At 35.5% G+C, this 21,427-nt stretch overlaps 1 protein-coding gene and 1 pseudogene across 2 annotated transcripts; one reads left to right on the top strand and one right to left on the bottom strand.

Moving 5' to 3' along the window:
• Positions 1-5,704: 5,704 nt before the first annotated feature.
• LOC132050036 (ATP-dependent Clp protease proteolytic subunit-related protein 1, chloroplastic) lies at positions 5,705-20,742 on the bottom strand. Of its 2 annotated transcripts, none has more exons than XM_059441045.1 (10): positions 20,449-20,742; positions 18,059-18,174; positions 17,704-17,913; positions 17,502-17,606; positions 7,553-7,615; positions 7,345-7,456; positions 6,652-6,713; positions 6,271-6,453; positions 5,915-6,188; positions 5,705-5,854 (listed from the first exon to the last, which is right to left on the bottom strand). In XM_059441045.1, the coding sequence occupies exons 1-9, from the start codon at positions 20,645-20,647 to the stop codon at positions 6,105-6,107; spliced, it is 1,134 nt and encodes a 377-aa protein (XP_059297028.1). In that variant the 5' UTR covers positions 20,648-20,742; the 3' UTR covers positions 5,705-5,854; positions 5,915-6,104. The 2 variants fall into 2 exon arrangements, with proteins under 2 accessions (XP_059297028.1, XP_059297029.1); XM_059441046.1 differs by lacking the exons at positions 17,502-17,606; positions 17,704-17,913; positions 18,059-18,174; positions 20,449-20,742 and adding exons at positions 8,544-8,648; positions 8,746-8,955; positions 9,101-9,216; positions 11,373-11,577.
• On the top strand, positions 15,403-16,554 carry LOC132050701 (zinc finger protein ZAT10-like; annotated as a pseudogene).
• Positions 20,743-21,427: the final 685 nt, after the last annotated feature.

The following is a 21,427-nucleotide window of genomic DNA, read 5'->3' as shown; positions in this document are numbered from 1 at the left end:
TTAAGACCAAGGAAATTATGCTTAAATAAACTAAATAGTAGAACTTAACAAATATAGAGGATTCATATAATCTACCGAACTAGTATGGAATTGCGATATTGATTGATAGAAAAGCAGTACTGCATTACATTAACTTCTAAGCTAAAAAGAAAAATGAGTTTAGAGCAAAATATGGTTCAACAACAGTGGTTTTTCTTTTCTGTGTTTGAACTTGTCTCTGTTTTGTACTAGTAGTTCTAGAAAGAGAGGGAAAAAAAATGGTTCAACAACAGTTCTTTGTAAATGATCGTAATTACTTTCATCTCTATAAATATAATGAAAATAATCATTAAGCCCAATATTTACTACTATATTAGATTAAGTACTCATCTCTTGAAAGGATAATGAAAGCTAACTCTATCATGTTTTTATCTAAATATCTAAGTTGGTGTAAGTTTTAAGTCAAAAGTTTGTTATCGATGAATTGATTAAATTAATAAACATATATGCATTTCATTTTAGTTAGACCTTCAGGCTCCGTGACATCTTGATATTTCACCTTATAAAAGTCTTGATATTTTTTAGATTGATTCTCGAACTTGCATATTTAGATTGATGCACCATGGAATTAAATATTTTTTCAATCCTTGGAAGAAAAAAATGCTCCTAAACATACATGAAATCTGACCACACATTTGGATCTTGATCAATTCAGTAAGAACTATTTTCCAATCAAACGGTAGCAAACTCATCATCATTAATCAAGTGGATGAAATAATATATACTATAAATTAGGGTATGCTTTGACAAAGTTGGTACATGTTCCTCCCACGAACAATCTATTAAATAGGGGAAGATCAAGAAAATACCCTCGGATATTCCGAGATTATTCTTTCTCTAAATAGAAAATTACATCGTATTTTAAGCAACGTAATAATATATAAGCAAAATGAGTGTTTACTGCACAAACAATAATAAAGCCTTGGATTATAAAATTTATTCAAAGTCTGACACATTTAATTTATTAAGCTGAAAACATATACCCGCTTAACATACAAATGATGGAGAATAGGTATAACCAGCTAGGGGGAAAAAACAATTAGTAAAGAAGAAGCTAATTAATTGTGTCTAAATCTACATAACCAAAGTAAACCAACTAAATAATGATTGATCATGATTAGCACTATCTGATTCATATAAGCTGTCTTGCCTTTATTAAGGACTTAAACTATTGGTATTACTTCAAATGAGTGTTGTGTCCTCGTGTGAATAATTGTTTATAGTATATGTTAGGATCAAACATAACCACCTTATTTGTCTTTTCTTAGTGTGGATTTTCTCCCCAACAACCAATCAGCATCGTTTGGTATAATACTTCTTTTATGCTTCTTTCTTTCCCCTTTTTTGTACTTAATTTGCTCATTAATGTTTTGTACATTATCATTGATGTAGTACTGTACAATGTCTAGGTTACATTGTTTAGGTCTTGGTTACATTGTTTTTCTCTGAAATAAAACTTCACATTTTAAAGAAAAATCAAGCTTTGTATTCAGTGTTTCCCTCATGAAACACCAAAAGGTCGGAGGTAAACAAAACATAAAGGGTCAAAGTGATGCAGGTAACTGGATATTTGGATGAGTGACTAATAAATAAAGGATGATCCATGTTAAACAACAAATGACTAGTAGTTCCCTGTCTAAAGAGTAAAATGGAGAAGTGGTTCTCTTTGTCTTAATTTACTTTGGGGTTAATAGGATGTGTATCCATACCATGTGTTTATATCAAATCAAAACAGTTTAACTCATCTTAATAAATATAAGTTATTTAAAGTAAAGATATATACCATTTAACTATGGTTAATTCAATCATTGTTATGCAGTCCTAAAATTAATTTGGTGTAAATGTGCCTCTTCGAATCATTAGAATCTCTTCATCAAAGTGAAGCATTAGTACCAGAATTGTGACGCACAAGAGTAGGCTTATCTTATGTAGAAATCGCCATCAATCCCCTTAACATTTTGCATATTTGATTAGTGGTCTAATTAATAAGAATATTACTGGTAGAAATGCCTATTCTAAAATTATGACCTCTGCTCGCCGCGTTAGACTACGAATTATTCTGACTTAATCAACGCATCTTTCACTTTAAAATAAAACAATTCAAGGAATATTAATCTGAAATATAGTTATATAGTCACAAGGAAGGTTTTGCATCAAATATTCAAACAGAATTTTCCGAAACTATTCTATTGTAAAGGCCCGTAGGATTTTAAACTTTAATTACACTAATTACGAGTCTAATTACGTGTAACATATACCAAGTGAACTAGACACAATTAAATAGAAAGTAAAGTGCAGAAATTAAAGTACATAAGCAGTTTTACATGAAACACTCTTTGATTAAGGGAGTAAAAACCATATTGACCTACTCTCGTAAGATTTGCCTCAAGATTTTACTAATTAACTTTAAGAGAAATTTTAAGTTATAATTCTAGAACCAAAGGGACTATAAACTCCGAACCTTAACCCCTACAATCAACTCAATTGTAACTACGCCTTTCATGACTATACTCCTAGTCAAGAAAACTGAACAATCTTCACAAGTTGATCAACTATAAACAATACTTCTGAACAGCAAAATAGGTTACAATTTAGAACCAAAGACTCAAGCCTAACAACTCAAGAACTAAACAGCTTCTTCCTCCGAAATAGGTTATTTCGTTGATCAACTTCAATATTTCACAATAACTTCTTGATGGTTGCTATTTGCCAAGAGTAGTGTTCGTGTGAAATAGTGCGCACTGTCTTCAATAGCAACAATGTGGTGCTTTATATAATAATGAGGTAGGTCGAATTTTCCCACACAGGTCGAATTTTCCCACACTTTATTCTCTAATAACAAAAGTATTTTGATTAAAGAATCCTAACCACTTGGACTTTGAATTAGAAAATAATATTAGAAATTGAACAATAAAAATCTTGATCGAACCTAAAATGCCTATAAGTTGGAGAGTTATAATAATTAAGTTTAGGCGTAACTAACTAATGAACTTTTGCCTTATTTTGGACTTATTACTTGACTCATAAGCACTTTTAATTTTATCAAATGCGTAAATAAGCCGAAAAATACTTATAAATTCAGCCAAACACCCTCTAAATGTTGAGTAGCTTCAGAACGCTGCTTAGAGCTTGACTGTCCATAAAGAGGCTATTTGGCAATTTCTCCAGTGATTGCGATGGTTGTGTATGGGTTTTTTTTTTTTTTTTTTTGGGGGGGGGGGGGGGGGGGAAGAATTCGCAGGAATGCCCTTATTTTGGGGTGGGCTTTAATTTTTGCCCCTCAAATTGGCGGTCTTTAATTTTTGCCGTTCGCCTAATACCATAAGGTAGAGTTAGGCCTAGCAAAACTCAGGCAGAATTTTGCATTCAAAACTCTACCTACAGGCAGAGTTTTGAATGCAAAACTCTACCTTAAACTCTGCATGCAGGTAAAGTTTCGCATTCAAAACTCTGCCTGCAGGTAGAGTTTTCCATTCAAAATTCTGCCTGCAGGTAGAGTTTTCCATTCAAAATTCTGCCTGCAAGTAGAGTTTTCCATTCAAAATTTTGCCTAAGGTACAGCTTTGCATGCAAAACTCTACCTTGCAAATCCAAACCTCTGCCTTGCGAAATTCTTTGTTTTTTTTTTTTTTTTTTAACTGAGCTGGGGTTCGAACCTAGAACCTTGAGGTATTAGGCGAAGGGCAAAAATTAAAGACCACCAATTTGAGGCTAAAAAGTTAAAGACCAGTGCTTTTGAAGGGCAATCCGCACAAAAAAAATGTTTAGGGTGTCAAATGTGGCCTAAAAGTTGATAGCCCGCCCAACCCGCCCAAATTTTATGGTTGGGCTCAAGATAATTTCATATTGGGCTGATTTTAGCCCAACCCAACATAACTCATTTTAAAGTGATCACCACTTTCATTTTTTTTTTTTTACGGATTGCCCTTCAAAGGCACTGGTCTTTAATTTTTTTGTCCCTCAAATTGCTAGTCTTAATTTTTTCCCTTCGCCTAATACCATGAGGTTTGAGGTTCAAACCCCGGCTCAGTAAAAAAAAAATCGCAAGGCAGAGATTTGTAGTAAAATTAGGCCTATTCGGGCAAAAGTTAGGCCTTAAGGCAGAGTTTTGCAAAATTCCAACTGAGTTAAAAAAAAATTGTCTTAATGCAAACCTCTATCTTAAGGTAGAGATTTGTCTTATGCCTGAAGGCAAAACTCTGCCTTAAGTAGAGTTTGCCGTCAAACTCTACTTAATGCAGAGTTTCAAGGTAGCAAAACTTTGCCTTGCGAATCCAAACTCTACCTTGCGATTTTTTTTTTTTAATTTTTGATTGAGTGGGTTTCGAACCCGGAACTAAGAGGTTTTTAGCGAAGGGCAAAAATTAAAGATCACCAATTTGAGGAGCAAAAATTAAAGACCACCCCAAATAAGGGTAATCGTGCAAATTGCCCCTCCAATTTAGATCAATACTAGCCCAATTCTAGCCTATATTTAAGATTTACTTTAATTTGGATGTATTGCTTGAGACTTATTTCATTTTTTCTATGTATTTTTCTTATTTCATGTATCTTATAAGTTTAAGGTGTGTTTGATATGAAGGAAAATAATTTTCACGAAAATATTTTCAACGATGTTGGGCTGCTCGAAAATAATTTCAACGATGTTGGGCGGGTCATGACCCAGCCCATTTTTAGCTCATTTTAGCCTAAATAACTTTTGGTTCAATCTTCATCCAACTCATTTATTAACGGGCAATTTGCAGGATTTCCCTTCGTTGGGGATGGTCTTTAATTTTTACCCCTCAAAATGGTGGTCTTTAAATTTTGCCCTTTAGGCAGAATTTGCAAAGTCTGCCTAGCGAATTTTTTTTTTTTTTTTTTTTTTTTTAATGGAGTTCAACCCACAACCTCGTGTTAGGCGAGACCACCAATTTGAAGAAACTTAAAGACCACCAATCCATTTCGACTTGTCTAAGATACCCATATACGGCAAAAATTTGTTCCACAACCAGCCCAAAATGAAGGGCAATCAAGACAAAAAAAAGTTTATTAACTCAATCCATTTTGGTTAAGAGATTCTAAAAGAGATTCAAAGCGATTGTCTAATCTCAACCCAAACCACCCATTTGATACCCATAGCTGTATACTTAACCTATTTGTTCCACAACGGTTTCCCAATAAGAAATGTTTAAATTCGTCGGATTTCACACTTGCAACTTGAATACCCCTGCTGTGCTTAGTTGATAAAGTCAAAAAGTGTAAACCAGTAAAGCAGATGGAAGCAGCAGTATTATAGAACTTTATCAACAGGGAAATCAATTTCTTACCATCATACTACTTTTCAACCTCTTTCCTTTTCTTTTTTTAATGGAAGAATGTTACACTGCTTTTTTTAAGAAAAAAATTTATTATATAAAATTTTATTATACAGGGGTAGGGGATTACAAGGTTGGAAATCAAACATCACCATAAGGTAAAAGTTCAGGTAGCTAACCAACTGAGCTATTGAGATCCCCTGAAGAGTGTTACATTGCACATCTTTGGAAAACTTGAGTCTTAAGGTTTATCCAATGACCAGAAATTGGTGGGTCTCAAATTGGTGTCATTTGCCGACAACAGGTACGCTAGAGCTTTGATAAGACACTAAAATTTTAAGTTACAACCCATTTGGCAACTTTCAAGCTACAACAATCAACCATACATATAAAATTGCGAACTGACAAATGATCCGAAACATGATAAAGAAAAATTACATGAGAGCTTTATATTCATTTATACCATGCACTGTCACTATCTGATTCTATATTGGTACACACAATTGACATTGTGAATACTTTTCGCAAACCTGTGCATAATAGTCGTAAATTCATATACCTCAAAAGGCAAATCAGACTTTTCGCAAACCTGTGCATAATAGTCGTAAATTCATATACCTCAAAAGGCAAATCAGATCTCTAAGAGACGTGCTTTCTCCCAGTTGTATTTTACGGGGCATAGACAAAGTAACCAGCCACTTTGTTCCTCAAAACTAGACAGGAACATCAGTTGTTCCTGAAATTTTGGGACCGTTATAACTCTTTCAATCACCTGAACCCGGATGGAGCAGCTTGAGCACCTGGTCCTTTACTCCTCATAGCTCTAGATTGGGCGAGTATCTCGTCATAGTTCTGATTACAAAAATCACCATGAACAACATGAAACAAGAAAGGTTACATCGTAACTGGAAGGAAAATATGTCAAGTAAATTACCCGTTTCTCAAATGCACTGTCTCTTGAATCAATAATCTTGTCCGCAATGCCATAGTCAATGGCCTCTTGTGCCCGGAAATATTTAGGGCGTTGGATATCTTTCTCGATTTCTTCCTTTGGTTTTCCAGTTCCCTTTGCTAATAGTTCAAGGTAATACTCCGAGTTTGATTCTAGTTCTTTGGCCTGTGGAGACAAAGTGGCAGAATACTTAAGTCACAACTGACAGACCTGGATATGCACGTGTGACCATACATGTTGCCAGTGTTATGGGATCCACGGGTGCAAAATATAAATTCAAACGAGCAATTTCCCTAGTGGTTACGATGCACATATACACTTGGACATAACTAGAGAGGGAGAAAGGGAGAGAGAAAGACTGACCTTTATCCACATATCTATTGCTGCTCCACTGGATTTGCTGACCTTAGGTAAATACAATTTGGCTGCAATCCGTAAATAGTGTGAATACCCAAAGAAGTAAACTGAAAACTAGAATAAATTTGACAGGCATGAGAGTGTGCAGTCCTTTGAATGATATATATAGAACATAGTCATGGGACATGAAATTTTTTTGTTCTGCTTCTAACCTAAACCCCTCCCACCAACCACTATACAACAACAACATACCCAGTGTAGTCCCACTCTCACCAACCACTATAAATAAATAAAAAAAGGAAAGCAAATATAAGGAGGATGGAGGAAATGAAGTAGCATAGAGGATTAATGAATAACAGAAAGTTATTATGATTTAAGTATAGCAACTTTTGTTTTACACTCAAAACCCTTTATTTATTATATCTCCTTATATGTTTTTTTTTTTTTTTTTTTTTTTTTTTTTGAGATGGATATCTCCTTATATGTTTTTCTATCATTAGATTGGCTGCTCAGAAGCATTTTTAGAAACCGTCCTCACACCATGGATGTGTCAAGTTAAATAATGATCAATTCGTCGTGCTGTTATAGATAGACACATTAAGCAAACATCTGTGTGTTCCCATCTATCATTGGTATCGAATATGAATTAGAAACAGAGAAGATCATTATTATATAGTTGCCAGTAAAGTTGAGCCTTACTAGATGAATTTGGCTGCATGGCACGGAATCCCTTCTTTCCTAGGGACAGAAGCATTGCTGCTTGACCAAAAGCCATGCCACAGTTCACTGTATAGATATCTGATTTGCAGTACTAGTGACGTTAAAAAAAACACAAGTGATAAGTTAGATGAATGATGATCTAAGTCTAGGGAAACATACGGATAGATAAAAGTCTAGAGATACTTACTGCCATTGTGTCAGCAATTGCATAGGCCTCTGTTTCAGAACCGACAGTCTCCATATTCTCATTCTGGGTAAAGTATAGCAAGAGTGCATCAGCGTGGAAATATTAACGAAGTATAAAGTGTAATGTTTGGTAAACAAATGGGATGATACGGATTTTCACATTCCTGTATTAAAGATTTTTGGATGACTTTGGCCTAGGGAACACATCCTCTATTGCATTTGGCTAGTGTGAGTATGAGATAATTCTCTGGATTAGGCATATTAATGATCCCATTTTATGATTGGAATTTGACAGCCGGATAATATGTAATCCTTACTTTAGAAAGAATGTACCGTCATGTGCAGACCTATGATGCAGCGAGTACATTACTAGTACTAGAAATCATTCGAAGTTCTCCCACAGACTATTTGCAGTAACATTTTTTGAAATGTGGACTATTTGCGATACATTACTTTTTTTTCCAAATAAAACTATGTATTGCAAATAGTCCACATCTCAAAAATGTGTAGATGCATATAACATTTATACATAGTAATAAATTATTTGTGTATATGAATACTGAACTAAAGCATATACATATGCAGGGTATCAACATCTAAAGTTTTTTTCACTAACCGACTCATACAACATATAGCTACCTCTGAGATTAACTATTATGATGCATGGACATCTTTGAGTATTCATAAATGTATGCAAGTATGCAGATGGATACAAACATTTTCAAGGTTATCATTCATAATTCATTTGCTTGTGAGGGCTTTTGTCATTTGGTAGAAGAATAAGACTCACAGATCTCTATGTGCAATCACCACCATGTGTCATCCTAAGATCAATCATCCAAACCTCCCTATGAGTGTGTCTTTGATAATTCATCTTATTAAGCAACCAAAATGAAAGATGAGCTCGGCGAATCATTCTAGCCTCCTCATCTTACCTTGTTCCAGAAACTAAATTTATTCGGAGAAATTAAATTGGAGGCGAACTGTCTTACCTGGGTACCAAATGAGTTTATATATATATATATAGGCTTTGATGGATTGTCATAATCCAACCACATAAACTGAGCAACAAGAAGCTCTGTAACAGCTTCTACAATCTGGGCAATCAAAGATGAGAATCGGGATAAGAAGGGTGCAAATGTAAAATGCATGCAACCAGTTAAAGGGAGGCAAGATCTAGGAAAAGGTTAGTACAGGCATGCCGAGATAGACAATTCTAGCATCTAAAAGCAAAGATGGCAAATCAGGAGGCGCAGTTCTGGGTCTTCCAGATCCTCCTCCTCTTGCTCCTCCACGGTACATGCTGACGCTCATGCTGCATTGTGCAGGGCCTCGTTCATGTGTGCCTGACATACTCCACATTCCACCATTGTTCAGATAGTTATTGGCTGAAGATATAGTCTCCTGTAATCAAAACATATTAGATGTCTTTTTTGTAAAAAGATAAATATGGCAATGGGTTATGTAAATGAATTTAACACACCTAACATCACAAAGCCACTAATATACGTGGAAACCAATCAAGAAATGAGTATTAAAAAGAACTTACTTCAGTGACACTTTCTGACTGTCGTCGGGCTGGGTTATCTTCTGTCATGAACATATCCATCTGTGACGGAGTAAGGCCATACAGATACTGAGGGGCATTCTTATAGTTGTTCAGTACTGCAAAAAGATAGTATACATGATTAAGAGCAGAAGCTGCACAACAAAAATTGCAGCAAAATCTTCACAAATAGGACATTCAAAAGAAGATAAAAACATAACTAACAAAGTAAAATGAAAAACCAGAGCAGAGAAGAACAAGGAAACTGCTGTAAGAGTGTAAAGGACCATTTCACAAACACCAGATTCACTTGAATGATGACCATAACTTCTGAAACATCCATTCTTTTGCCACTTGAAAACACATAAGTAATTCCTTCTTTCTCTTCCCCCTTAATTCGTGTTAATACATCAAATTAATATGCGCTTAAATTTATTCAGACTATATAGAGACACCAATACCCTCACTCAAATCTCTGTTCCACAATTTTTTGGAGAAACCAAACAACATAACTACCTGTGAGTGTTTAAAGCCTAAGCAAGACAAACAGCTACATATATTTGTAAGAATGTAAGGAAAAACTTGAGATATATTACAAGTAATAACCAATGTTATAAAGAGTCAGTCACATGGCCCATGGGTTAGCTGCTATAGGTGCGCTTCTTGTAGAAAATATATACCTGTATACATGTGATTAATCAATAACTTTTTCTATTGCGCAAATGTGGACTCTCCTTTTTTTCCTCTTTTGATAAGTAAATACGGGCGGTCCATTATAATTGCTTTGCCAAGCCCTTTCTCCTCTCTTTTGCTTAATAAGTGGGTTCTTTCCCCCTTTTTATATTTCTCCTTTCCAGGATTACTCTGACTTCGCCAAACTTGCTGGAAAGAGCTATAGTGAACCTAGCAAGATGCCTATTTGTATTCTAAGTCCACCTTTTATGCAAACTGCATATAATGGTACATAATTCACATCTAAAAGACCACTTGACTATTCTCAGCAGTTTCGTACTTCACTGAGTCTAGTGAAGCTTCAAAGACTCTCATCAATAAGCCTTGATGGTGAAACATAAAAGGAGAGCCAAAAGATTGCATTGACTACAATACTGAAATTTACGAATAACTGCATTGTAAAGTAAATCGTTATGACCATGGGCGAAGCAAGTATTGAATGAGGCAAACCCCCCTCTCAATTAGAGTTTCAGGCCATAACCAGTCTTTGCAGACTTCACACACATCCCATCTCCCCTTTCCCTTCCCTTTCTTTATTTATTTTTTACGAACAGCGAAACAAATACAGAAAGAAAGCAAGTGTAGTTTCAAGAGGATTCTAAATAATGTTTAAAACTACAAATGATTTCAGTGATAAAGAACACTAAGGCCTCATTTATTTGCACTTAATGAAGGTCTTAGTCTTAATCATTAAGATCTCAGTAAGTATGTTTGTCTTTTAGGTCTGAATTTAATCATATAAGTGTTTTTGTTTTTTCTTACTTTACAACCACTTAATGGGTCAGGAATAATTAAGATTTATGACAAAGTCCCAATATCATTAAAATGTCTATTCAAGAATTCTATAAAGATGATAGTTCACCACTACTCCATCTACTTTCACCCATCACCCACAACCACCACCGCCGCCAATCACCACTACTCACCACCCACAACCACCATCCTCAGCTACAAGCACCTCCACCGCCAATCTGCACAGTCAGTTGTCACCACCATTTACAATCATAGCCATCAACCACCATTGCATCCACTATCACAACTGACAATCACCACCATTAGCCACCACTATGTACCATTAGAATTCACCATTTCCATTAACTATCGTCGCCACAAACTGCCACCATCAACAACCACCGTTAATCACTACGGCCAGCCGCTATCACCACTAGCTACCACCCGCAATTACCATTACAGGTTAACACCATCCCAGTCGGCATACACAGTCACCACCGCTAGCCATTACTACCACCAACCGCCATATAATATTTTAAAATATTTGATATGATATTAGATTAATTTAATTTATTTAAATTCAATATTTATTAACTTTTAAACAAAGACGAGTTTTATACATCAAATGTTAAACAAACAGCCTTTTAATTCTTGGCTAAGCTTATAAGCAATCTCAAACGAGTTGGGGTCAGCTAAATAATCTGAACAACTTCATTTCAATACTAAATAATCTATCTTTAATCCAAAATTAGGGATACATAATACAATTTTATTCAATAAAAAGAGTAATTGGATAAGGGGGGGCACTTACGTCCATCTTTGAGATTTTCTTGTCTGAACTGTTTAGGTATATGTTCCACAGACTTAGCTACTACTCCAGACTTGTAACAATACCTTGGTCTGCGACTATTAACACAAGTTGTAAACAAGAAATTGGGACTGGAAATAAAAGATGATTTATTGAGCATGATATTAGAGGGAAGCAAAGAAGAAGAAGCCATCAAACACTTTTTTGGATAACTTGTTGAAGCAAAACACACTTATGGTGTTCTGATGAGGAACAAGTGTGGCTGGGAACCCTGGTTATGGTGTCCCTGAGCAGCATCTGAACTTTTAAACAAAATTGGGAAGATTGGAGGACAACAAGCCCAAAAGAAGCCCAATCTGCCCTTTCATCAATTAATCTTTTTTTTTTTTTTCATTTTTTGCGCGGTGTTTGGCTAAGCTTAAAGCAATCTCAAACGAGTCATGGGGTCAGCTAAATAATCTGAACAACTTCATTTCAATACTAAATAATCTCGTTTAATCCAAAATTAGGGATTCGATAATACAATTTAATTAAAAAAAAGAGTAATTGGATAAGGGGGGGCACTTACACTTGTTATCTTTGAGATTTTCTTGTCTGATACTGTTTAGGTATATGTTCCAAACTTAGCACTACTCCAGACTTGTAATTCAATACCTTGGTCTGCGACTTTTAACACAAGTTGTAAACAAGAAATTGGGACTGGAAATAAAATGATTTATTGAGCATGATATTATGCCAGTGGAGAGGAAGCAAAGAAGAAGAAGCCATCAAACACTTTTTTTGGATAACTTGTTGAAGCAAAACAAACTCTATGCAAATTTTTTTTTAGTGTGGCTGGGAACGAGGGTTTACGCTGGAACTTCCTAGGCCATCTGAAGCTAAAATTTAAAGATTTCAAATATTGGGCCGGATTTAAAGACCACCCCTTTCATCAATTAATCTTTTTTTTTTTTTTTTTTTTTTTGCCTTCCAAGCCGCTGGTCTTTACTTTTTGTCCCTCAAATTCTTCGGGGTTTACATTCGTCCCTCAAATTGTCGGTCTTTAATTTTTGACCTCTCGCTAAAAAAATCGTAGCCGTCGAGATTACTGGGTTCGAACCCTCCAAACCCAAGAAAAAAAATACAATTTCGCAAGATAAGGTTTCGCGAAAGTTATGCCTTATAAGGCAAAATTTAGTTATGTCTTATAAAGCAGAACTTAGTTATGCCTTACAAGGCATAACTTTTGCGAAACTTTTGCATTTGCGATTTTTTTTTATTTTTTAACTAAGTTGGGTTCGAACCCAGAACCTCGTGATATTTTTTGGTCACTTTTTTAGACGAAGGAAAAAAATTAAAGACCATCCTAAAATACGGGCAATCGTTGCCCATTAAATTCTTACCCTTCAAATGGGCTGGTTTTAATTTTTGCCATTCAAAATCGAACTTATGCCTGAAGGGGCATAAGTTCTTTTAACTTCGCTTTGATAACTCGGATATCGACGCATAATTTATGCGCCTCCAGCACATAAGTTCGAATTTGAAGGCTAAAAATTAAAGAGCAGCATAAAATAGGGATAAAAGTGCAAATGATCCGTTTTTATTGGGTGAAGTTCATAACTAGGCATTTTCTGGATTAGTAATTAAAAAATAGCAACAGATTTAAATGTGGCTGAAAGAAGGTCATTTTTTAACATGAAGAGAAAATTTGAACAAAAAAGGTCCCCGACTTAAAAAGTGCAAAGACCTACTTCTTCAATAGCAATAGATTTGAATGTGGCTGAAAGATGGTCATTTTTTAACATGAAGATAAAATTTGAACAAAAGGTCCCCGACTTAAAAAGTGCAAAGACCTACTTCTTCAATAGCAATAGATTTGAATGTGGCTGAAAGATGGTCATTTTTTAACATGAAGATAAAATTTGAACAAAAGGTCCCCGACTTAAAAAGTGCAAAGACCTACTTCTTCAAACAGTATTTCCCATTTATGAACTCCATCATGATTAGAGACCTCGTTATGACATTTTCCATTACTATGAAATGCCTAAGTAACAATATGTGTGAGGCTCAAGCTGCTAGATTTAGTGCCCAGTGGTGTATACATCATGGTTACACCAATGTAGTTTTAGAGCTAGACTTGCAAATTGTTACCAACATGCTTATTGATAAGTCTACAAACAACTACAAGATGAATAGCGGTTGATGTCACGGTCCAAATTATGGAACAGGCTAATTAATGTCTCCATTTCTCCTTGTTTCAAGAAGGATAATTAAGTCGCAAAGTACTTAGCTAAAATCTTTAAATCTCACTTGATGGAATTATACTGGATATGTTATTGTTGATTACTTAGCTAAACTTACTATTTCAATTTCCAAGAGCTCCCCAAAAATGCTAAGGGTCCTTTTCAATTGGACAAGTGTCAACTTTCAAGTATTAGAATTACGTACGATAATGTCAATACTTTTTTAAGGTAAGGTTTGGTTAGCCATTCTTTGCGTTGTATTTCGAGGTAAGGCATAGTTGCCCTCTTTTGTCAATATATGCATGCAACACCTATTTTAACTAAAGAAAAGGATTAATTATAAAATGAAAAGCTTAAAACTATAACTGAATAACTAATAATCACTACAAAAAAAATTTGCGAGATCGAAAGTTTGCGGAGGTTTTTAGCCTCCACTAATTGTTGAATCGCGGGGATTACAACTTTCAACCTCCACAAATTACCCTTTTTTGCAGTGAATGTTTAAAGAATATACTTTAAATTAGAGTATTAGTTATCAAAAGTTTACTATAAGATTGTTGTCATTGTTTAGGTTAAATGTATATGTACGCTCATGATAGCACATCGTAGAAGTTAAACGACAAGAAAGTTTAACATTCCAAAGGAAGTTAAGGCGATACTTCTTTTAGTCAGATTGAAAAACAATACGTTCTTCAATTGGGGGGAAAAAAAAGCCCGAAAATAACCAACTTTATTTGGACTAGGCTCAAAATGATCCTATTTCTTTCATAGCATTAATATTCCACTTTCTAAAACAAAATCATGCACTTTCAGTCTTTAAACCTAACACCGTTTTGTCTTTTACTAACAAACACGCCGGCTTGATTTTATTTTATTCTGAAATTACTATACTGAAAACAAAAATTCAACTAAACATGAAATTGAGTAATAATGGTTTGAAAAACGGGAAGCCAGAATTGAAGAAGAAAGGATTTGACGTGATATTACCGTCCTTAAAGAGATATTGCTTGCATATTTTTAGGGAGATACAAGCAATTAAAGCGTGATTAATGATTCAAGTATCTCTTTAAGATAAAATTTTTTTCTTATGCTACTTCAAAAGTGTCATTATATATTTATAGAATTGATAAGGATGACTTTTTAAATAAGAATGTCTTTGTACGAATAGTTATGTCTATTTCATTTAAGACCTCCTAATAGTACAAACTAATTCAACAATCCCATAAATTTTTGTTAGCTACGAATAATTTAACGGCGAAGTTTGTAGCTAATTTCAATTTTTCTTTTGTAGTGATTTGATCTTCTTGAGAGCGGAGAAATTTAAAAGTAAAAGAAAAGTGAAAAAAGAAAGTTAGAATATAGAACTTCTCTATTACTAGTAGGAGTGGGAGTGGAGTATCTTTTTATTTTGACTTGGGAATAAGTCACATAAGAAACTCAATCATAGCATAACTAGGAAACCCCACTCCCCTAATTAAGGTCGCCTCCTTTCCACCACTTGCCACTCTTCTTGACCCCTACTTCACTACTACCCCCCCCCCCCCCCCCCCCCCCCCAACTCATCTCCAGCTCTCCTAAACCCTAAAACACAAAAAAGGTACTAGTAGTATAATATTCCACTCTTTTACCCATATCTATAAGACTATAACCTGTACACAACTATACTCCACCGCTCCTTAACGCAACTTCCAACTCCCCCACTCCCTAATGCCTTTTATATATAAACTTCAATTTAGCCCCTCCACTCTCTCACTCAACTGTTCTATTCATTCCTCCTAAGAATTCTGAATTTGATAGCAAGAAAAGTGTTAATGGCTCTTGAAGCTTTGAAATCACCAACAACAACAGAAGCAACACCTACTAGCTATGATGAAGTTGAAGTTCATAATTTGGATTCCAATTTGGCCAAGAGAAAACGCTCCAAACGTCCTCGCAATGAAATCCCACCAACTGAAGAGGAGTTTCTTTGCTCTCTGTCTTATCATGCTCGCTAGAGACGGCCACACTAATAATTCTACTCATCCCGATAACAACAACAACAACATACTCGGTGTATTTCACAAATGTGACTCATCATGATAATAGTAATACTCTGCTGCTACTAGTGTCCAAGAGAAGAAGAAAAAAATAGTTCAAGAACCGATAGAGCAATATTCTTACAAGTGTAACGTGTGCAACAAGGCTTTTCCTTCTCATCAAGCACTAGGTGGACACAAAGCAAGTCACCGTAAAAACTCCATTGATGACGAAAAAAACAACATACTCAGTCTATTCCCGCAAGTGAGGACTCATCATGATAATAGTAATACTACTACTACTTCTACTGCTGTACAAGAAAAGAAGAAACAAATAGTAGTTCAAGAACCGATAGAGCAATATTTTTCTTACAAGTGTACCGTGTGCAACAAGTCTTTTCCATCTCATCAAGCCCTTGGTGGACACAAAGCAAGTCACCGTAAAAGCTCCACTGATGATAACCCTTCTACATCAACTTCTATGAACCCCAGTAGTAGTCGTAATAATTCCCACGAGTGTTCTATTTGTCACAAGTGTTTCCCAACTGGTCAAGCTTTAGGTGGACATAAGCGCCGCCACTATGAACGCAACCTTGTTGGTGGTAGCCATACTGTGATATCGTCGGAAGGTGGTGGATTAAGTTGCGCTGACTCTTCACTTTCAATGCCCACCAATACCGGATTCTCCAAAAATACACTATTTTTGAAGAATCCGACATACAAGTGTTAACATTTTTGAAGAATCCGAGCAGCAAAGAAGGTGGATCGATACAAACAAGGCGGGACTTTGACCTGAATCTGTCAGCGTCACCGGAATTCCCATTTGACTTGAGCGTTGAATGTGAAGGGAAAAGTCAACTTCTAGGTGAACAAGAAGTAGAAAGCCCTATGCCTTCAAAGAAACCGCGTTTATTGTTTTCGATAGATCGGGATTCTCAAGGAAATTAAATCGAACTGCTAGCACATTATTGAACTAATGTGATTTTTTTTCTTTTTTGAGAAAAAGAAACTATAGTTTTATTTCCTACTTTCGTTAGGACACTGTTTGTTAGAGAGAGGAGGTCATTATATTGGTTTTGGACTCTTTACTGGTTATTCATTTGTTCAGTTGGATCATTGACACAAGAATACAGAAGTAATGGAATGGAGCACAATTTTGTTGCTCTACCGGCCTTAGTTTGTTTGGTATTACAAATTGAGAGACAATATGTAATCCTTACTTTAGAAAGAATGTACCGTCATGTGCAGACATATGATGCAGCGAGTACATTACTAGTACTAGAAATCATTCGAAGTTCTCCCACAGACTATTTGCAGTAACATTTTTTGAAATGTGGACTATTTGCGATACATTACTTTTTTTTCCAAATAAAACTATGTATTGCAAATAGTCCACATCTCAAAAATGTGTAGATGCATATAACATTTATACATAGTAATAAATTATTTGTGTATATGAATACTGAACTAAAGCATATACATATGCAGGGTATCAACATCTAAAGTTTTTTTCACTAACCGACTCATACAACATATAGCTACCTCTGAGATTAACTATTATGATGCATGGACATCTTTGAGTATTCATAAATGTATGCAAGTATGCAGATGGATACAAACATTTTCAAGGTTATCATTCATAATTCATTTGCTTGTGAGGGCTTTTGTCATTTGGTAGACGAATAAGACTCACAGATCTCTATGTGCAATCACCACCATGTGTCATCCTAAGATCAATCATCCAAACCTCCCTATGAGTGTGTCTTTGATAATTCATCTTATTAAGCAACCAAAATGAAAGATGAGCTCGACGAATCATTCTAGCCTCCTCATCTTACCTTGTTCCAGAAACTAAATTTATTCGGAGAAATTAAATTGGAGGCGAACTGTCTTACCTGGGTACCAAATGAGTTTATATATAGGTATATAGGCTTTGATGGATTGTCATAATCCAACCACATAAACTGAGCAACAAGAAGCTCTGTAACAGCTTCTACAATCTGGGCAATCAAAGATGAGAATCGGGATAAGAAGGGTGCAAATGTAAAATGCATGCAACCAGTTAAAGGGAGGCAAGATCTAGGAAAAGGTTAGTACAGGCATGCCGAGATAGACAATTCTAGCATCTAAAAGCAAAGATGGCAAATCAGGAGGCGCAGTTCTGGGTCTTCCAGATCCTCCTCCTCTTGCTCCTCCACGGTACATGCTGACGCTCATGCTGCATTGTGCAGGGCCTCGTTCATGTGTGCCTGACATACTCCACATTCCACCATTGTTCAGATAGTTATTGGCTGAAGATATAGTGTCCTGTAATCAAAACATATTAGATGTCTTTTTTGTAAAAAGACAAATATGGCAATGGGTTATGTAAATGAATTTAACACACCTAACATCATAAAGCCACTAATATACGTGGAAACCAATCAAGAAATGAGTATTAAAAAGAACTTACTTCAGTGACACTTTCTGACTGTCGTCGGGCTGGGTTATCTTCTGTCATGAACATATCCATCTGTGACGGAGTAAGGCCATACAGATACTGAGGGGCATTCTTATAGTTGTTCAGTACTGCAAAAAGATAGTATACATGATTAAGAGCAGAAGCTGCACAACAAAAATTCCAGCAAAATCTTCACAAATAGGACATTCAAAAGAAGATAAAAACATAACTAACAAAGTAAAATGAAAAACCAGAGCAGAGAAGAACAAGGAAACTGCTGTAAGAGTGTAAAGGACCATTTCACAAACACCAGATTCACTTGAATGATGACCATAACTTCTGAAACATCCATTCTTTTGCCACTTGAAAACAAATAAGTAATTCCTTCTTTCTCTTCCCCCTTAATTCATGTTAATACATCAAATTAATATGCGCTTAAATTTATTCAGACTATATAGAGACACCAATACCCTCACTCAAATCTCTGTTCCACAATTTTTTGGAGAAACCAAACAACATAACTACCTGTGAGTGTTTAAAGCCTAAGCAAGACAAACAGCTACATATATTTGTAAGAATGTAAGGAAAAACTTGAGATATATTACAAGTAATAACCAATGTTATAAAGAGTCAGTCACATGGCCCATGGGTTAGCTGCTATAGGTGCGCTTCTTGTAGAAAATATATACCTGTATACATGTGATTAATCAATAACTTTTTCTATTGCGCAAATGTGGATTCTCCTTTTTTTTCCTCTTTTGATAAGTAAATACGGGCGCTCCATTATAATTGCTTTGCCAAGCCCTTTCTCCTCTCTTTTGCTTAATAAGTGGGTTCTTTCCCCCTTTTTATATTTCTCCTTTCCAGATTACTCTGACTTCGCCAAACTTGCTGGAAAGAGCTATAGTGAACCTAGCAAGATGCCTATTTGTATTCTAAGTCCACCTTTTATGCAAACTGCATATAATGGTACATAATTCACATCTAAAAGACCACTTGACTATTCTCAGCAGTTTCGTACTTCACTGAGTCTAGTGAAGCTTCAAAGACTCTCATCAATAAGCCTTGATGGTGAAACATAAAAGGAGAGCCAAAAGATTGCATTGACTACAATACTGAAATTTACGAATAACTGCATTGTAAAAGTAAATCGTTATGACCATGGGCGAAGCAAGTATTGAATGAGGCAAACCCCCTCTCAATTAGAGTTTCAGGCCATAACCAGTCTTTGCAGACTTCACACACATCCCATCTCCCCTTTCCCTTCCCTTTCTTTATTTATTTTTTTTACGAACAGCGAAACAAATACAGAAAGAAAGCAAGTGTAGTTTCAAGAGGATTCTAAATAATGTTTAAAACTACAAATGATTTCAGTGATAAAGAACACTAAGGCCTCATTTATTTGCACTTAATGAAGGTCTTAGTCTTAATCATTAAGATCTCAGTAAGTATGTTTGTCTTTTAGGTCTGAATTTAATCATATAAGTGTTTTTGTTTTTTTCTTACTTTACAACCACTTAATGGGTCAGGAATAATTAAGATTTATGACAAAGTCCCAATATCATTAAAATGTCTATTCAAGAATTCTATAAAGATGATAGTTCACCACTACTCCATCTACTTTCACCCATCACCCACAACCACCACCGCCGCCAATCACCACTACTCACCACCCACAACCACCATCCTCAGCTACAAGCACCTCCACCGCCAATCTGCACAGTCAGTTGTCACCACCATTTACAATCATAGCCATCAACCACCATTGCATCCACTATCACAACTGACAATCACCACCATTAGCCACCACTATGTACCATTAGAATTCACCATTTCCATTAACTATCGTCGCCACAAACTGCCACCATCAACAACCACCGTTAATCACTACGGCCAGCCGCTATCACCACTAGCTACCACCCGCAATTACCATTACAGGTTAACACCATCCCAGTCGGCATACACAGTCACCACCGCTAGCCATTACTACCACCAACCGCCATATAATATTTTAAAATATTTGATATGATATTAGATTAATTTAATTTATTTAAATTCAATATTTATTAACTTTTAAACAAAGACGAGTTTTATACATCAAATGTTAAACAAACAGCCTTTTAATTCTTTAGTATTCATATCTTAATACAACATCTTAATGTATATTCAGATTCAAACATTATAAGCAATCTCAAACGAGTTGGGGTCAGCTAAATAATCTGAACAACTTCATTTCAATACTAAATAATCTATCCCTAAGGAAAATATAAACAAAAGAGAGAGAACGCAAACTTAATCCAAAATTAGGGATACATAATACAAATAATCTGAACAACTTCATTTCAATTTATTCAATAAAAAGAGTAATTTTATTCAATAAAAAGGATAAAGGGGGCACTTACGTCCATCTTTGAGATTTTCTTGTCTGAACTGTTTAGGTATATGTTCCACAGACTTAGCTACTACTCCAGACTTGTAACAATACCTTGGTCTGCGACTATTAACACAAGTTGTAAATAAGAAATTGGGACTGGAAATAAAAGTTGATTTATTGAGCATAATATTAGAAGGTGGAGAGGGAAGCAAAGAAGAAGAAGCCATCAAACACTTTTTTTGGATAACTTGTTGAAGCAAAACACACTTATGGTGTTCTGATGAGGAACAAGTGTGGCTGGGAACTTGAAGGTTATGGTGTCCCTGAGCAGCATCTGAACTTTTGCTTGTCAGGTTATTGGGCCAGATTGGAGGACAACAAGCCCAAAAGAAGCCCAATCTGCCCTTTCATCAATCAATCTTTTTTTTTTTTTTTGCCTTCCAAGGCGCTGGTCTTTACTGTTTGTCCCTCAAATTGCTGGTCTTTACTTTTTGTGTCCCTCAAATTGCTGGTCTTTAATTTTTGACCTCTGACTAAAAAAAATGGCCGCCTGAGATTGTGGGTTCGAACACCAACTTAGTAAAACAAAAAAAGAAAATACAATTTCGCAAGATAAGGGTTCGCGAAAGTTATGTCTTAGAAGGCAAAATTTAGTTATGTCTTATAAAGCAAAACTTAGTTATGCCTTACAAGGCATAACTTTTGCGAAACTTTTGCCTTTGCGATTTTTTTTTTTACTAAGCTGGGTTCGAACCCAAAACCTCGTGATATTTTTGGTCACTTTTTTAGACGAAGGAAAAAAATTAAAGACCATCCTAAAATACGGCAATCGTTGCCCATTAAATTCTTACCCTTCAAATGGGCTGGTTTTAATTTTTGCCATTCAAAATCGAACTTATGCCTGAAGGGGCATAAGTTCTTTAACGGCGCTGGCATAACTTGTGGATATCATGATGCATAATTTATGCACCTCCAGACATAAGTTCGAATTTGAAGGCTAAAAATTA

This window comes from Lycium ferocissimum, chromosome 3, assembly GCF_029784015.1.
Source record: "Lycium ferocissimum isolate CSIRO_LF1 chromosome 3, AGI_CSIRO_Lferr_CH_V1, whole genome shotgun sequence".
NCBI classification, from domain to species: domain Eukaryota; kingdom Viridiplantae; phylum Streptophyta; class Magnoliopsida; order Solanales; family Solanaceae; genus Lycium; species Lycium ferocissimum.
Note: the sequence above shows the minus strand (reverse complement) of the source record. Positions and strands in the feature narration are given on the sequence as shown.

What these genes read in the sequence shown, in the direction of transcription:
- LOC132050036 (XM_059441045.1), bottom strand. Translation starts at nt 20,647, where the DNA reads ATGGCTTCTTCTTCTTTGCTTCCCTCTCCACCTTCTAATATTATGCTC. An exon ending in CAATTGCTGACACAATGGCA is followed by an intron (nt 7,457 to 7,552) that starts GTAAGTATCTCT and finishes TAACGTCACTAG; the next exon opens with TACTGCAAATCAGATATCTA. An exon ending in ACAGTGCATTTGAGAAACGG is followed by an intron (nt 6,189 to 6,270) that starts GTAATTTACTTG and finishes TTTTGTAATCAG; the next exon opens with AACTATGACGAGATACTCGC.